This window comes from Nerophis ophidion, linkage group LG26, assembly GCF_033978795.1.
Source record: "Nerophis ophidion isolate RoL-2023_Sa linkage group LG26, RoL_Noph_v1.0, whole genome shotgun sequence".
NCBI classification, from domain to species: Eukaryota; Metazoa; Chordata; class Actinopteri; order Syngnathiformes; family Syngnathidae; genus Nerophis; species Nerophis ophidion.
The window spans coordinates 39,598,536-39,613,143 of NC_084636.1; the positions used below are offsets into that span (position 1 = coordinate 39,598,536).

At 41.8% G+C, this 14,608-nt stretch overlaps 1 protein-coding gene across 3 annotated transcripts in view; it reads left to right on the top strand.

Annotated features, from left to right (window-relative positions):
• The first annotated feature begins 1 nt into the window (after position 1).
• LOC133543809 (bcl-2-related ovarian killer protein homolog A-like) overlaps positions 2-14,608 on the top strand; it is a 45,140-nt gene continuing 30,533 nt past the window's right edge. For 2 of the 3 annotated variants that reach the window (XM_061888608.1, XM_061888610.1), the window contains exons 1-2: positions 2-551; positions 7,868-7,996. In XM_061888608.1, coding sequence (XP_061744592.1) covers positions 335-551; positions 7,868-7,996 — 346 coding nt within the window. In that variant the 5' untranslated portion in view covers positions 2-334. The remainder of the gene's footprint in view (positions 552-7,867; positions 7,997-14,608) is intronic. The other variant, XM_061888607.1, reaches the window with a different exon arrangement.

The following is a 14,608-nucleotide window of genomic DNA, read 5'->3' on the forward strand; positions in this document are numbered from 1 at the left end:
TTACCGGCATTTAATAGTCCTTCCAAGGAATGTCGACTTTCTTCTTCTCTTCTCTCTTCTTCCTCTTCCTTGTGGACGCAAACGTGATTCTTCCGACATTTTACCCTACATGTTTGTTTATTAATAAATTAATTAACATACCTCTCGTCATAAACGGGCCATTTAATCGCTGTTGATAATAAAGTTGGCGGATTCAAATTGTTCCAATCCGGGACCTCCAACCTTCCCGGAAGCGGGAGAGCGAGGTTCGCGCGCTGCGGCGGCCGCCTCAGAGGCAGCGGGAGGCGGCGAGCTGAGCGGCGGGTGAGGCGGTGCCGCGGAGCCGGAGGACGTCATGGAGATGCTTCGCCGCTCCTCCGTGTTCGCCGCCGAGGTGTTCGACCGCTCGCCCACCGACAAGGAGCTGGTGTCGCAGGCCAGGGCGCTCTGCCGGGACTACATCCAGTCCAGGCTGAGCCGGGCGGGGGTCGGATGGTCCAAGCCTGAGCCCACCAAGCTTGCTTCTTCTTGGGGGACGCAGGGGGAGGTCTCGGCGGTGCTCCTGTGGCTAGGTAAGACCCGCACAGGTGCGTGGAGCAGCAACATAGTTACTTAGGCAGTGATTCTCAAACTTGTTTCACCAAGTACCACCTAAGAAAACACTTTTTTCAACAAGTACCACCTTGACAACATTTAAATACAGTAGTGTAGTAGACCTAAGTATTCATTAAGTACCACCTTGACAACATTTAAATACAGTAGTGTAGTAGACCTAAGTATTCATCAAGTATCACTTTAATGACAACATTAAGTACAGTAGCTTAGTAGACCTAAGTATTCATTAAGTTCCATCATAATGACAACATTTAAATACAGCAGCCTAGTAGACCTAAGTATTCATCAAGTATCAATATAATGACAACATTAAATACAGTAGCGTAGTAGACCTAAGTATTCATTATGTACCACTTTGACAACATTTAAATACAGTAGTGTAGTAGACCTAAGTATTCATTAAGTACCATCATAATGACAACATTTAAATACAGTATCCTAGTAGACCTAAGTATTCATCAAGCATCACTATAATGACAACATTAAATACAGTAGTGTAGTAGACCTAAGTATTCATTAAGTACCATCATAATGACAACATTTAAATACAGTAGCCTAGTAGACCTAAGTATTCATCAAGTACCACTAATATGACAACATTAAAATACAGTAGTGTAATAGATCCAAGTATTCATTAAGTACCACAAAATGACATTAAAGTACAGTAGTGTAGAAGCCCTAAGTATTCATTAAGTACCACAAAATGACAGCATTAAAATACAGCACTTTAGTAGACCTAAGTATTCATTAAGCACCAACATAGTGACATTAAAATACAGCAGTGTAGTAGGACTAAGTATTCATTAAGTACCACCATAGTTACAGCATTAAAATACAGTAGTGTAGTAGACCTAAGTATTCATTAAGTACCATCATAATGACATTAAAATACAGTACTTTAGTAGACCTAAGTATTAATTAAGCACCAACATAGTGACATTAAAATACAGTAGTGTAGTCGGACTAAGTATTCATTAAGTACCACCATAGTTACAACATTAAAACACAGTAGTGTAGTAGACCTAAGTATTCATCAAGTACCACCATAATGACAACATTGAAATACAGTAACGTAGTAGACCTAAGTATTCATTAAGTACCACCATAATGACAACATTAAAATACAGTAGTGTAGTAGACCTAAGTATTCATTTAGTACCATCATAATGACAACATTAAAATACAGTAGTGTAGTAGACCTAAGTATTCATTAAGTACCACCTTGACAACATTTAAATACAGTAGTGTAGTAGACCTAAGTATTCATCAAGTATCACTATAATGACAACATTAAATACAGTAGCATAGTAGACTTAAGTATTCATTAAGTACCACTTTGACAACATTTAAATACAGTAGCGAAGTAGACCTAAGTATTCATCAAGTACCACTAATATGACAACATTAAAATACAGTAGTGTAATAGATCCAAGTATTCATTAAGTACCACAAAATGACAACATTAAAGTACAGTAGTGTAGTAGACCTAAGTATTCATTAAGTACCACAAAATGACAGCATTAAAATACAGCACTTTAGTAGACCTAAGTATTCATTTAGTATCAACATAGTGACATTAAAATACAGCAGTGTAGTAGGACTAAGTATTCATTAAGTACCACCATAGTTACAGCATTAGAATACAGTAGTGTATTAGACTTAAGTATTCATTAAGTACCATCATAATGACATTAAAATACAGTACTTTAGTAGACCTAAGTATTCATTAAGCACCAACATAGTGACATTAAAATACAGTAGTGTAGTCGGACTAAGTATTCATTAAGTGCCACCATAGTTACAACATTAAAACACAGTAGCGTAGTAGACCTAAGTATTCATCAAGTACCACAATAATGACAACATTAAAGTACAGTAGCGTAGTAGACCTAAGTATTCATCAAGTACCACCATAATGACAACATTAAAATACAGTAGTGTAGTAGACCTAAGTATTCATTAAGTACCACCTTGACAACATTAAAATACAGTAGTGTAGTAGACCTAAGTATTCATTAAGTACCATCATAATGACAACATTAAAATACAGTAGTGTAGTGGACCTAAGTATTCATTAAGTACCATCATAATGACAACATTTAAATACAGTAGCCTAGTAGACCTAAGTATTCATCAAGCATCACTATAATGACAACATTAAATACAGTAGCGTAGTAGACTTAAGTATTCATTAAGTACCACTTTGACAACGTAAATATGCGAGGCCGCAGGTTACCAGCAGCTATGCAACAGCTAAGCACACAAGCTGGACATGTAATGTCGTGGCATAAAACAGCACAATTGTCAATATAAACAAGTACCAAAAAATTATAGTTTCATATTACTTACACATACAAAGTCTCCAAGGCAGTATTAGGAAGTATCCAGTAACAAACGTGTCCGCATCATTCAACATAATTGATCAATAGTGTCGTGTAAAATATCAAATGTGTCAATATAAACAAGTATAACATAATTATAGTTGCATATTACTTGCACATACAAAGTCTCCAAGGCAGTATTAGAAAGTATCCAGTAACAAACGTGTCTGCATTATTCAACGTAATTGATCAATATTGCAGTGTAAAACATCACACTTGTCAATATAAACAAGTATCAAATAATTATAGTTGCATATTACATGCACATACAAAGTCTCCAAGGCAATATTAGAAAGTATCCAGTAACAAACGTGTCCGCATCATTCAACGTAATCGATCAATACTGCTGTGTAAAGCATCATGTGTCAATATAAACAAGTATCAAATAATTATATATGCATAATAATTACACATACAAACAGTCCAAGGCAGTATTAGAAAGTGTTCAGTAACAAGCGTGTCCGCATCATTCAACTTACTGCATCATGATCTCGATTTAATCAATTATTCTTGCCATCGGGGGTCGCCAAAACAAACTATTACCTCTCCACTCCAACTTAAAGACAGCGTAAGTCCATTCCAGACGGTTAATAATAAATAAGTTAGTATTTTCCATTGTTCTCTGTTTGACTTATCTCACCTGGTCCAACTTTTTTCCTCACATTCAAGTGTGAATGACTCGCGCCAACGATGTATCAAACCGATAACGGCCGATACTCCGATATCGGCATGGTATCAAAAGGGGAAGTACAAAAGAAGCACGTGTGACGTTAAAACAGGGCTAATGTTAGCATTCGCTAGCTTCTGATACACACGATGATATGAATTTAGTTTTTCATATTTTTTGGGGGGGGGCACCACACCATTTGATTGCATTCTTGCAGGTAACAATTCCATTCAGCATGGCTTCTCAAGTTAAAATCAATAGTTTATAATAAGATTGGGTGCCGGTGCTATGATGAACTACATTCCTACCAAAAATAGATAACCAGCTGTGATAAATGTGTATATCATTTCAAATAAAACGGGTTTTGTTGAGTAAAATTCTTCCAAAACATTTAATAAAATGGCTGGACGGGACAGATTTTGAAAAAAGAAGTTATTTTTTTAATTGATTACAAATCATTCATTAAATAAGAATTGCTATTTGTTTTGGACACTCCTAGTATGTGGTTGGAGTGTGGTCATGTGACCTCGGGCTTTGTTTGATTGGTGGAAGGGAGTCAACACATCTTTTGCAAGCAGGAAACGTTTCAAGAAAAGATCAGTCAAATATACAAAAGCGGTGAAGTTGTCACGTTGTGTAAATAGTAAATAAAAAGAGAATACAAAAAAATAATTTTCATCTTATATTCAATTGAATAGACTACAAAGACAAGATATTTCATGTTCACACTGGAAAAAGTGATTTTTTTGCAACTATTAGCTCATTTGGAATTTGATGCCTGCGACATGTTTCAAAAAAGCTGGCACAAGTGGCAAAACAACTGAGAAAGTTGAGGAATGCTCATCAAGCACTTATTAGGAACATCCCACAGGTGAACAGGCTAATTGGGAACAGGTGGGTGCCATGGATGGCTATAAGCGCAGCTTCAATGAAATGCTCAGTCGTTCACAAACAAGGACGGGGCGAGGGTCACCACTTTGTCAACAAACGCCTGAGCAAATTGTTTAAGAACAACATTTCTCAAGCAGCTATTGCAAGGAATTTAGGGAATTCACCGTCTACACTCCGTAATATCATTAAAAAGTTTCAGAGGATCTGGAGAAATCTCTGCACGTAAGCCATGATATTACGCACCTCGGATCCCTCAGGCCTCAAAAAGTAACATCCACGTGTAAAGGATATCACCACATGGGTTCAGGAACACTTTAGAAAACCACTGTCAGTAACTGCAGTTGGTCGCTACATCTGTAAGTCCGAAGATAAAACTCTAATATGCAAACAACACCCAGAAAACGCCGCCGGCTTCGCTGGGCCCGAGCTCATCTAAGATGGATTGAGGCAAAATGGTCTGACGAGTCCACATTTCAAATTATTTTTGGAAACTGTGGACGTGGTGTCCTCTGGACCAAAGAGGAAAAGTACCACCACGACTGTACTAGGCGCAAAGTGTTAAAAGGCAGCATGTGTGATGGTATGGGGGTGTATTAGTAGCTAAGCCATGGGTAACTTGCACACCATTCATGCTGAAAGGTACATACAGCTTTTGGAGCAATCCAAGCAACGTTATCATGGACGCCCCTGCTTATTTCAGCAATATGATGCCAAGCCACGTGTTACAACAGCGTGGCTTTATAGTAAAAGAGTGTGGGTACTACACTGGCCTGCCTGTAGTCCAGACCTGTCTCCCATTAAAATGTGTGGTGCAATATGAAGGCTAAAATAGCAGAAGGGAGACTGGACCAAAGAGGAAAAGAACCATCCGGACTGTTCTCGGCGCAAAGTGTAAAAGGCAGCATGTGTGATGGTATGGAGGGTGTATTAGTTGCTAAGCCATGGGTAACTTACACATCTGTGAAGGCACCATTAATGCTGAAAGGTACACACAGCTTTTGGAGCAATCCAAGCAACGTTATCATGGACGCCCCTGCTTATTTCAGCAATATGATGCCAAGCCAGGTGTTACAACAGCATGGCTTTATAGTAAAAGAGTGTGGGTACTACACTGGCCTGCCTGTAGTCCAGACCTGTCTCCCATTAAAATGTATGATGCAATATGAAGGCTAAAATAGCAGAAGGGAGACTGGACCAAAGAGGAAAAGAACTATCCGGACTGTTCTCGGCGCAAAGTGTAAAAGGCAGCATGTGTGATGGTATGGGGGTGCATTAGTGGCCAAGGCATGGGTAACTTACACATCTGTGAAGGCACCATTAATGCTGAAAGGTACATACAGCTTTTGGAGCAATCCAAGCAACGTTATCATGGACGCCCCTGCTTATTTCAGCAATATGATGCCAAGCCACGTGTTACAATAGTGTGGCTTTATAGTAAAAGAGTGTGGGGGCTAGACTGGCCTGCCTGTAGTCCAGACCTGTCTCCCATTGAAAATGTGTGATGGCTATAATACGGTGGGAGAGGGGTTAGTGCGTCTGCCTCACAATACGAAGTTCCTGCAGTCCTGGGTTGAAATCCAGGCTCGGGATCTTTCTGTGTGGAGTTTGCATGTTCTCCCCGTGAATGCGTGGGTTCCCTCCGGGTACTCAGGCTTCCTCCCACTTCCAAAGACATGCACCTGGGGATAGGTTGATTGGCAACACTAAATTGGCCCTAGTGTGTGAATCAATCAATCAATCAATCAATGTTTACTTATATAGCCCTAAATCACTAGTGTCTCAAAGGGCTGCACAAACCACTACGACATCCTCGGTAGGCCCACATAAGGGCAAGGAAAAACTCACACCCAGTGGGACGTCGGTGACAATGATGACTATGAGAACCTTGGAGAGGAGGAAAGCAATGGATGTCAAGCGGGTCTAACATGATACTGTGAAAGTTCAATCCATAATGGATCCAACACAGTCGCGAGAGTCCAGTCCAAAGCGGATCCAACGCAGCAGCGAGAGTCCCGTTCACAGCGGAGCCAGCAGGAAACCATCCCAAGCGGAGGCGGATCAGCAGCGCAGAGATGTCCCCAGCCGATACACAGGCAATGTGAGTGTGAATGTTGTCTGTCTATCTGTGTTGGCCCTGTGATGAGGTGGCGACTTGTCCAGGGTGTACCCCGCCTTCCGCCCGATTGTAGCTGAGATAGGCGCCAGCGCCCCCCGTCACCCCGAAAGGGAATAAGCGGTAGAAAATGGATGGATGGATGGATGGGATGGATTTAGACCAGTTGATCTGCCGCTTCTTTTCTTTCTCCTATGTCCCCCCCTCCCTTGTGGAGGGGGTCCGGTCCGATGACCATGGATGAAGTACTGACTGTCCAGAGTCGAGACCCAGGATGGACCGCTCGTCGGGACCCAGGATGGACCGCTCGCCTGTATCGGTTGGGGACATCTCTACGCTGCTGATCCGCTTGAGATGGTTTCCTGTGGACGGGACTCTCGCTGCTGTCTTGGAGCCACTATGGATTGAACTTTCACAGTATCATGTTAGACCCGCTCGACATCCATTGCTTTCGGTCCCCTAGAGGGGGGGGGGGTTGCCCACATCTGAGGTCCTCTCCAAGGTTTCTCATAGTCAGCATTGTCACTGGCGTCCCACTGGATGTGAATTCTCCCTGCCCACTGGGTGTGAGTTTTCCTTGCCCTTTTGTGGGTTCTTCCGAGGATGTTGTAGTCGTAATGATTTGTGCAGCCCTTTGAGACATTTGTGATTTGGGGCTATATAAATAAACATTGATTGATTGATTGATTGATTGATGGTCTATAATATGAGGCAGGAGACTGTTGAACAACTTAATCTGTACATCAAGCAAGAATGGGAAAGAATTCCACTTCAAAAATGTGTCTCCTCAGTTCCCAAACCTTCACTGAGTGTTGTTAAAAGGAAAGGCCATGTAACACACTGGTAAAAATGCCTTTTTTTGCAACATGTTGCTGCCATTAAATTCTAAGTTAATGCTTATATGCAAAAAAATAACCAAGTTTCTCAGCGTGAAGATGAAATATCTTGTCTTTGCAGTCCATCCAATTGAATATAAGTTGAAAAGGATTTTTTTGTATTCTCTTTTTATTCAGCATTCACACAACGTGACAACTTCACCGCTTTTGGGGTTTGTCGTTATGATCGAAATAAATGCAGCGATCAGAATGAAATAAGTAGAAAGTTGTTCAAGCAAGTAGAATGTAACAAGTGAGGGAAGTAAATGAAACAGGTTACAGGACCTTCCTTTTGGGTTCAGTCAGGAAAAGCAAAATAGAAGACATTTTGGGTGTTGTTGTGCAGGTGACGAGCTGGAGTACCTGCGCCCCAACGTCTACCGCAACGTGGCGCGGCAACTCAACATCACGGTGGCGTCGGAGAGCGCCGTGTCGGACGCCTTCCTGGCAGTGGCGGCGGACATCTTCTCCACAGGTAGGGAGGCTGGTGGACCACTCACCTGGGAATCCACCCGCAAGGAAGGTATTTGTGTCACTCATTCACCTCAATTATGAGTGAAAAGGAGCAGAAAGTGTCCACGCCTTACTAGATTTGGGGTTCAAGGCCATAGTTCCCGTCTGGGCACCTGAAGATTCAATCCCGTTTGATTCAGGATCAAAGCTGATCCGCTTGAGATGGTTTCCTGTGGACGGGACTCTCACTGCTGTCTTGGAGCCACTATGGATTGAACTTTCACAGTATCATGTTAGACCCGCTCGACATCCATTGCTTTCGGTCCCCTAGAGGGGGGGGGTTGCCCACATCTGAGGTCCTCTCCAAGGTTTCTCATAGTCAGCATTGTCGCTGGCGTCCCACTGAATGTGAATTCTCTTTGCCCACTGGGTGTGAGTTTTCCTTGCCCTTTTGTGGGTTCTTCCGAGGATGTTGTAGTCGTAATGATTTGTGCAGTCCTTTGAGACATTTGTGATTTGGGGCTATATAAATAAACATTGTTTGGTTGATTGATTGATTTTCAATTCCAACACAATCCTCCATTTTCTTGCAATGTGTAATTATAGACCTGCTGCAAGGCAAGAGTTAGACCACAACAAACCCCCCACCTGTGTCATACCGACGGAAAGGTGCCACTGGCGCCGACAAGGGTACTCTAAATGGGGAACATTTTGTGTCACCATGGCGACATTATTCACAAACAAACTAAAGCAAAGGGCCAGTTGAGTGAATATGTTCATTTTAATGGACGATTGCTCTGAGACACATTGCTGGGTATTGTGGCCACACAGCTCCATTTTTGTTCCATCTGACATCACATAGACAAAGATAAGACCTTCTGGAGGAAAGTACTGATGGAACAAAAATGGAGCCGTTTGGCCACAATACCCAGCAATGTGTTTGGAGGAGAAAAGGTGAGGACTTTTAATCCCAGGAACACATCCCCTACCGTCAAGCATGGTGGTGGTAGTATTATGCTCTGGGCCTGTTTTGCTGCCTTCCGCCCGATTGTAGCTGAGATAGGCACCAGCGACCCCAAACGGAATAAGCGGTAGTAAAATGGATGGATGGATGGAACTGGCGCTTTAAATGGGACAATGAAAAATGAGGATTAGCTCCAAATTCTTCAGGACAAGCTAAAATCACCAGCCTGGAACCAGTTTGACATCCCTGGTCTCCGGCGTTCTAAATATGTCCCGGCAAGAAATCTGCGTTCAAAGGACTCCGGCTTATTAGTGATCCCCAAAGCCCAAAAAAAGTCTGCGGGCTGTAGAGCTTTTTCCGTTCGGGCTCCAGTACTCTGGAATGCCCTCCCGGTAACAGTTCGAGATGCTACCTCAGTAGAAGCATTTAAGTCTCACCTTAAAACTCATTTGTATGCTCTAGCCTTTAAATAGACTCCCTTTTCAGACCAGTTGATCTGCCGTTTCTTTTCTTTTTCTTCTATGTCCCACTCTCCCTTGTGGAGGGAGTCCGGTCCGATCCGGTGGCCATGTACTGCTCGCCTGTGTATCGGCTGGGGACATCTCTGCGCTGCTGATCCGCCTCCTCTTGGGATGGTTTCCTGCTGGCTCCGCTGTGAACGGGACTCTCACTGCTGTGTTGGATCCGCTTTGGACTGGACTCTCGCGACTGTGTTGGATCCATTATGGATTGATCTTTCACAGTATCATGTTCTCATAGTCATCATTGTCACCGACGTCCCACTGGGTGTGAATTTTCCTTGCCCTTTTGTGGGCCTACCGAGGATGTCGTAGTGGTTTGTGCAGCCCTTTGAGACACTAGTGATTTAGGGCTATATAAGTAAACATTGATTGATTGATTGAAAGGTGTTACCATGGCGATTCAGCAGTTAGCAGCGTTCTCCGTGGAGCGTCACGACTCACTAGCGCCTCTTGAGGCACACGGTGGTAAAGCGGGAAGAAGCTGTCTTCAAGCGGCACTTTAGTCCGACTAGAAAGACTTTCCTGACGCTCAAGTCAGGACGAAGGTTCCTGGAATGTGAGAGCAGATGGATGGAGGCCAGTCAAGTCCAAATATAGTCTCAAGTGGTTCCTGTAAAACCAAATATAGTCCCAAGTGGTTCCTGTAAAACCACGGCCTCCTCTTTGGGGGTTCTGCCTTTCTTCTTGGTCCTCTGAGTGCTTCTCTGACAGGCTCATCAATCCTGCTGAGAGAACTGCTGACATTGCAGACATTTTCCACCCTAAAAAACTACGAGACGCCAACTCTCACCACGGCAACAAACTGTTAACAGAAAGTGATCATGGAGGTCATTGTTTGTCGTTGTTTGCCTGTCACTTCCGGGTTCCTGGACTGGGACACTCTCGTTTACCATATTTCCATAGGAAGTTAGCCAGGCTAGAAGGAAGTTAGCTCGGCTAGTAACTGAAAGTTAGCCTGGCTAGCGGAAAAATAGTCAGGCTAGTAGGAAGTTAGCTAGGCTAGCGGAAAGTTAGACAGTCTGATACGAAGTTAGCCAGGCTAGAAAAAAAGGTAGTTAACCCATCAGGAAGTTAGCTAAGCTAGCAGAAAGTTAGCCAGGCTAGAAAAAAGTTAGTTAATCAAGCAGGAAGTTAGCTAGGCTAGTAGGAAGTTGGCTAAAGCAGTTACCATGAATTGATTAACGTGGACCCCGACTTAAACAAGTTGAAAAACGTATTCGGGTGTTACCATTTAGTGTTCAATTGTACGGAATATGTACTAAACTGTGCAATCTACTAATAAAAGTATCAATCGATCAATCAATCAATCTAAGCTAGTGAAGAAATAGTCAGGCTAGTAGGAAGTTAGCTAGGCTAGAAGAAAGTTAGCCAGGCTAGAATAAAAGTTAGTTAACCAATCAGGAAGTTAGCCGGGCTAGCAGAAAGTTAGCCAGGCTAATAGGACGTTAGCCAGGCTAATAGGACGTTAGCCAGGCTAAAAAAAAGTTAGTTTATCAAGCAGAAAGTTAGCTAAGCTAGTAAAAAAATAGTCAGGCTAGTAGGAAGTTAGCCAGGCTAGAAGGAAGTTAGCCAGGCTAGAAAAAAAGTTAGCTAGGCTAGCAGAAAGTTAGTCAGGCTAGTAGGAAGTTAGCTAAGCTAGCAGAAAGTTAGCCAGGCTGATAGTAAGTTAGCCAGGCTAGCAAAAAGTTAGTTAATCAAGCAGGAAGTTAGCTAAGCTAGCAGAAAGTTAGCCAGGCTGATAGTAAGTTAGCCAGGCTAGAAAAAAGTTAGTTAATCAAGCAGGAAGTTAGATAGGCTAGTAGGAAGTTGGCTAAAGCAGTTACCATGAATTGATTAACGTGGACCCCGACTTAAACAAGTTGAAAAACGTATTCGGGTGTTACCATTTAGTGTTCAATTGTACGGAATATGTACTAAACTGTGCAATCTACTAATAAAAGTATCAATCGATCAATCAATCAATCTAAGCTAGTGAAAAAATAGTCAGGCTAGGAGGAAGTTAGCTAGGCTAGAAGAAAGTTAGCCAGGCTAGAAGGAAGTTAGCCAGACTAGAGTAAAAGTTAGTTAACCAATCAGGAAGTTAGCTAGGCTAGCAGAAAGTTAGCCAGGCTAATAGGACGTTAGCCAGGCTAAAAAAAAGTTAGTTTATCAAGCAGAAAGTTAGCTAAGCTAGTAAAAAAATAGTCAGGCTAGTAGGAAGTTAGCCAGGCTAGAAGGAAGTTAGCCAGGCTAGAAAAAAAGTTAGCTAGGCTAGCAGAAAGTTAGTCAGGCTAGTAGGAAGTTAGCTAGGCTAGCGGAAAGTTAGACAGTCTAATACGAAGTTAGCCAGGCTAGAAAAAAAAGGTAGTTAACCCATCAGGAAGTTAGCTAAGCTAGCAGAAAGTTAGCCAGGCTGATAGTAAGTTAGCCAGGCTAGAAAAAAGTTAGTTAATCAAGCAGGAAGTTAGCTAGGCTAGTAGGAAGTTGGCTAAAGCAGTTACCATGAATTGATTAACGTGGACCCCGACTTAAACAAGCTGAACAACGTATTCGGGTGTTACCTTTTAGTGTTCAATTGTACGGAATATGTACTAAACTGTGCAATCTACTAATAAAAGTATCAATCGATCAATCAATCAATCTAAGCTAGTGAAAAAATAGTCAGGCTAGGAGGAAGTTAGCGAGGCTAGAAGAAAGTTAGCCAGGCTAGAATAAAAGTTAGTTAACCAATCAGGAAGTTAGCTAGGCTAGCAGAAAGTTAGCCAGGCTAATAGGACATTAGCCAGGCAAAAAAAAAGTTAGTTTATCAAGCAGAAAGTTAGCTAAGCTAGTAAAAAAATAGTCAGGCTAGTAGAAAGTTAGCCAGGCTAGAAGAAAGTTAGCCAGGCTAGAAAAAAAGTTAGCTAGGCTAGCAGAAAGTTAGTCAGGCTAGTAGGAAGTTAGCTAGGCTAGCGGAAAGTTAGACAGTCTAATACGAAGTTAGCCAGGCAAGAAAAAAAGGTAGTTAACCAATCAGGAAGTTAGCTAAGCTAGCAGAAAGTTAGCCAGGCTGATAGTAAGTTAGCCAGGCTAGAAAAAAGTTAGTTAATCAAGCAGGAAGTTAGCTAGGCTAGAAGGAAGTTAGCCAGGCTAGAAATAAAGTTAGCTAAGCTAGCGGAAAAATAGTCAGGCTAGTAGGAAGTTAGCTAGGCTAGCGGAAAGTTAGACAGTCTAATACGAAGTTAGCCAGGCTAGAAAAAAGGTAGTTAACCCATCAGGAAGTTAGCTAAGCTAGCAGAAAGTTAGCCAGGCTAGAAAAAAGTTAGTTAATCAAGCAGGAAGTTAGCTAGGCTAGTAGGAAGTTGGCTAAAGCAGTTACCATGAATTGATTAACGTGGACCCCGACTTAAACAAGTTGAAAAACGTATTCGGGTGTTACCATTTAGTGTTCAATTGTACGGAATATGTACTAAACTGTGCAATCTACTAATAAAAGTATCAATCGATCAATCAATCAATCTAAGCTAGTGAAAAAATATTCAGGCTAGGAGGAAGTTAGCTAGGCTAGAAGAAAGTTAGCCAGGCTAGAAGGAAGTTAGCCAGGCTAGAATAAAAGTTAGTTAACCAATCAGGAAGTTAGCTAGGCTAGCAGAAAGTTAGCCAGGCTAATAGGACGTTAGCCAGGCTAAAAAAAGTTAGTTTATCAAGCAGAAAGTTAGCTAAGCTAGTAAAAAAATAGTCTGGCTAGTAGGAAGTTAGCCAGGCTAGAAGGAAGTTAGCCAGGCTAGAATAAAAGTTAGTTAACCAATCAGGAAGTTAGCTAGGCTAATAGGACGTTAGCCAGGCTAAAAAAAAGTTAGTTTATCAAGCAGAAAGTTAGCTAAGCTAATAAAAAAATAGTCAGGCTAGTAGGAATTTAGCTAGGCTAGAAGAAAGTTAGCCAGGCTAGAAGGAATTTAGCCAGGCTAGAATAAAAGTTAGTTAACCAATCAGGAAGTTAGCTAGGCTAGCAGAAAGTTAGCCAGGCTAATAGGACGTTAGCCAGGCTAAAAAAAAGTTAGTTTATCAAGCAGAAAGTTAGCTAAGCTAGTAAAAAAATAGTCAGGCTAGTAGGAAGTTAGCCAGGCTAGAAGAAAGTTAGCCAGGCTAGAAGGAAGTTAGCCAGGCTAGAATAAAAGTTAGTTAACCAATCAGGAAGTTAGCTAGGCTAATAGGACGTTAGCCAGGCTAAAAAAAAGTTAGTTTATCAAGCAGAAAGTTAGCTAAGCTAGTAAAAAAATAGTCAGGCTAGTAGGAAGTTAGCCAGGCTAGAAGAAAGTTAGCCAGGCTAGAAGGAATTTAGCCAGGCTAGAATAAAAGTTAGTTAACCAATCAGGAAGTTAGCTAGGCTAGCAGAAAGTTAGCCAGGCTAATAGGACGTTAGCCAGGCTAAAAAAAAGTTAGTTTATCAAGCAGAAACTTAGCTAAGCTAGTAAAAAAATACTCAGGCTAGTAGGAAGTTAGCCGGGCTAGAAGAAAGTTAGCCAGGCTAGAAGGAAGTTAGCCAGGCTCGAATAAAAGTTAGTTAACCAATCAGGAAGTTAGCTAGGCTAATAGGACGTTAGCCAGGCTAAAAAAAAGTTAGTTTATCAAGCAGAAACTTAGCTAAGCTAGTAAAAAAATAGTCAGGCTAGTAGGAAGTTAGCCAGGCTAGAAGAAAGTTAGCCAGGCTAGAAGGAAGTTAGCCAGGCTAGAATAAAAGTTAGTTAACCAATCAGGAAGTTAGCTAGGCTAGCAGAAAGTTAGCCAGGCTAATAGGACGTTAGCCAGGCTAAAAAAAGTTTAGTTTATCAAGCAGAAACTTAGCTAAGCTAGTAAAAAAATAGTCAGGCTAGTAGGAAGTTAGCCAGGCTAGAAGGAAGTTAGCCAGGCTAGAATAAAAGTTAGTTAACCAATCAGGAAGTTAGCTAGGCTAGCAGAAAGTTAGCCAGGCTAAAAAAAAGTTAGTTTATCAAGCAGAAACTTAGCTAAGCTAGTAAAAAAATAGTCAGGCTAGTAGGAAGTTAGCCAGGCTAGAAGAAAGTTAGCCAGTCTAGAAGGAAGTTAGCCAGGCTAGAATAAAAGTTAGTTAACCAATCAGGAAGTTAGCTAGGCTAATAGGACGTTAGCCAGGCTAAAAAAAAGTTAGTTTATCAAGCAGAAAGTTAGCTAA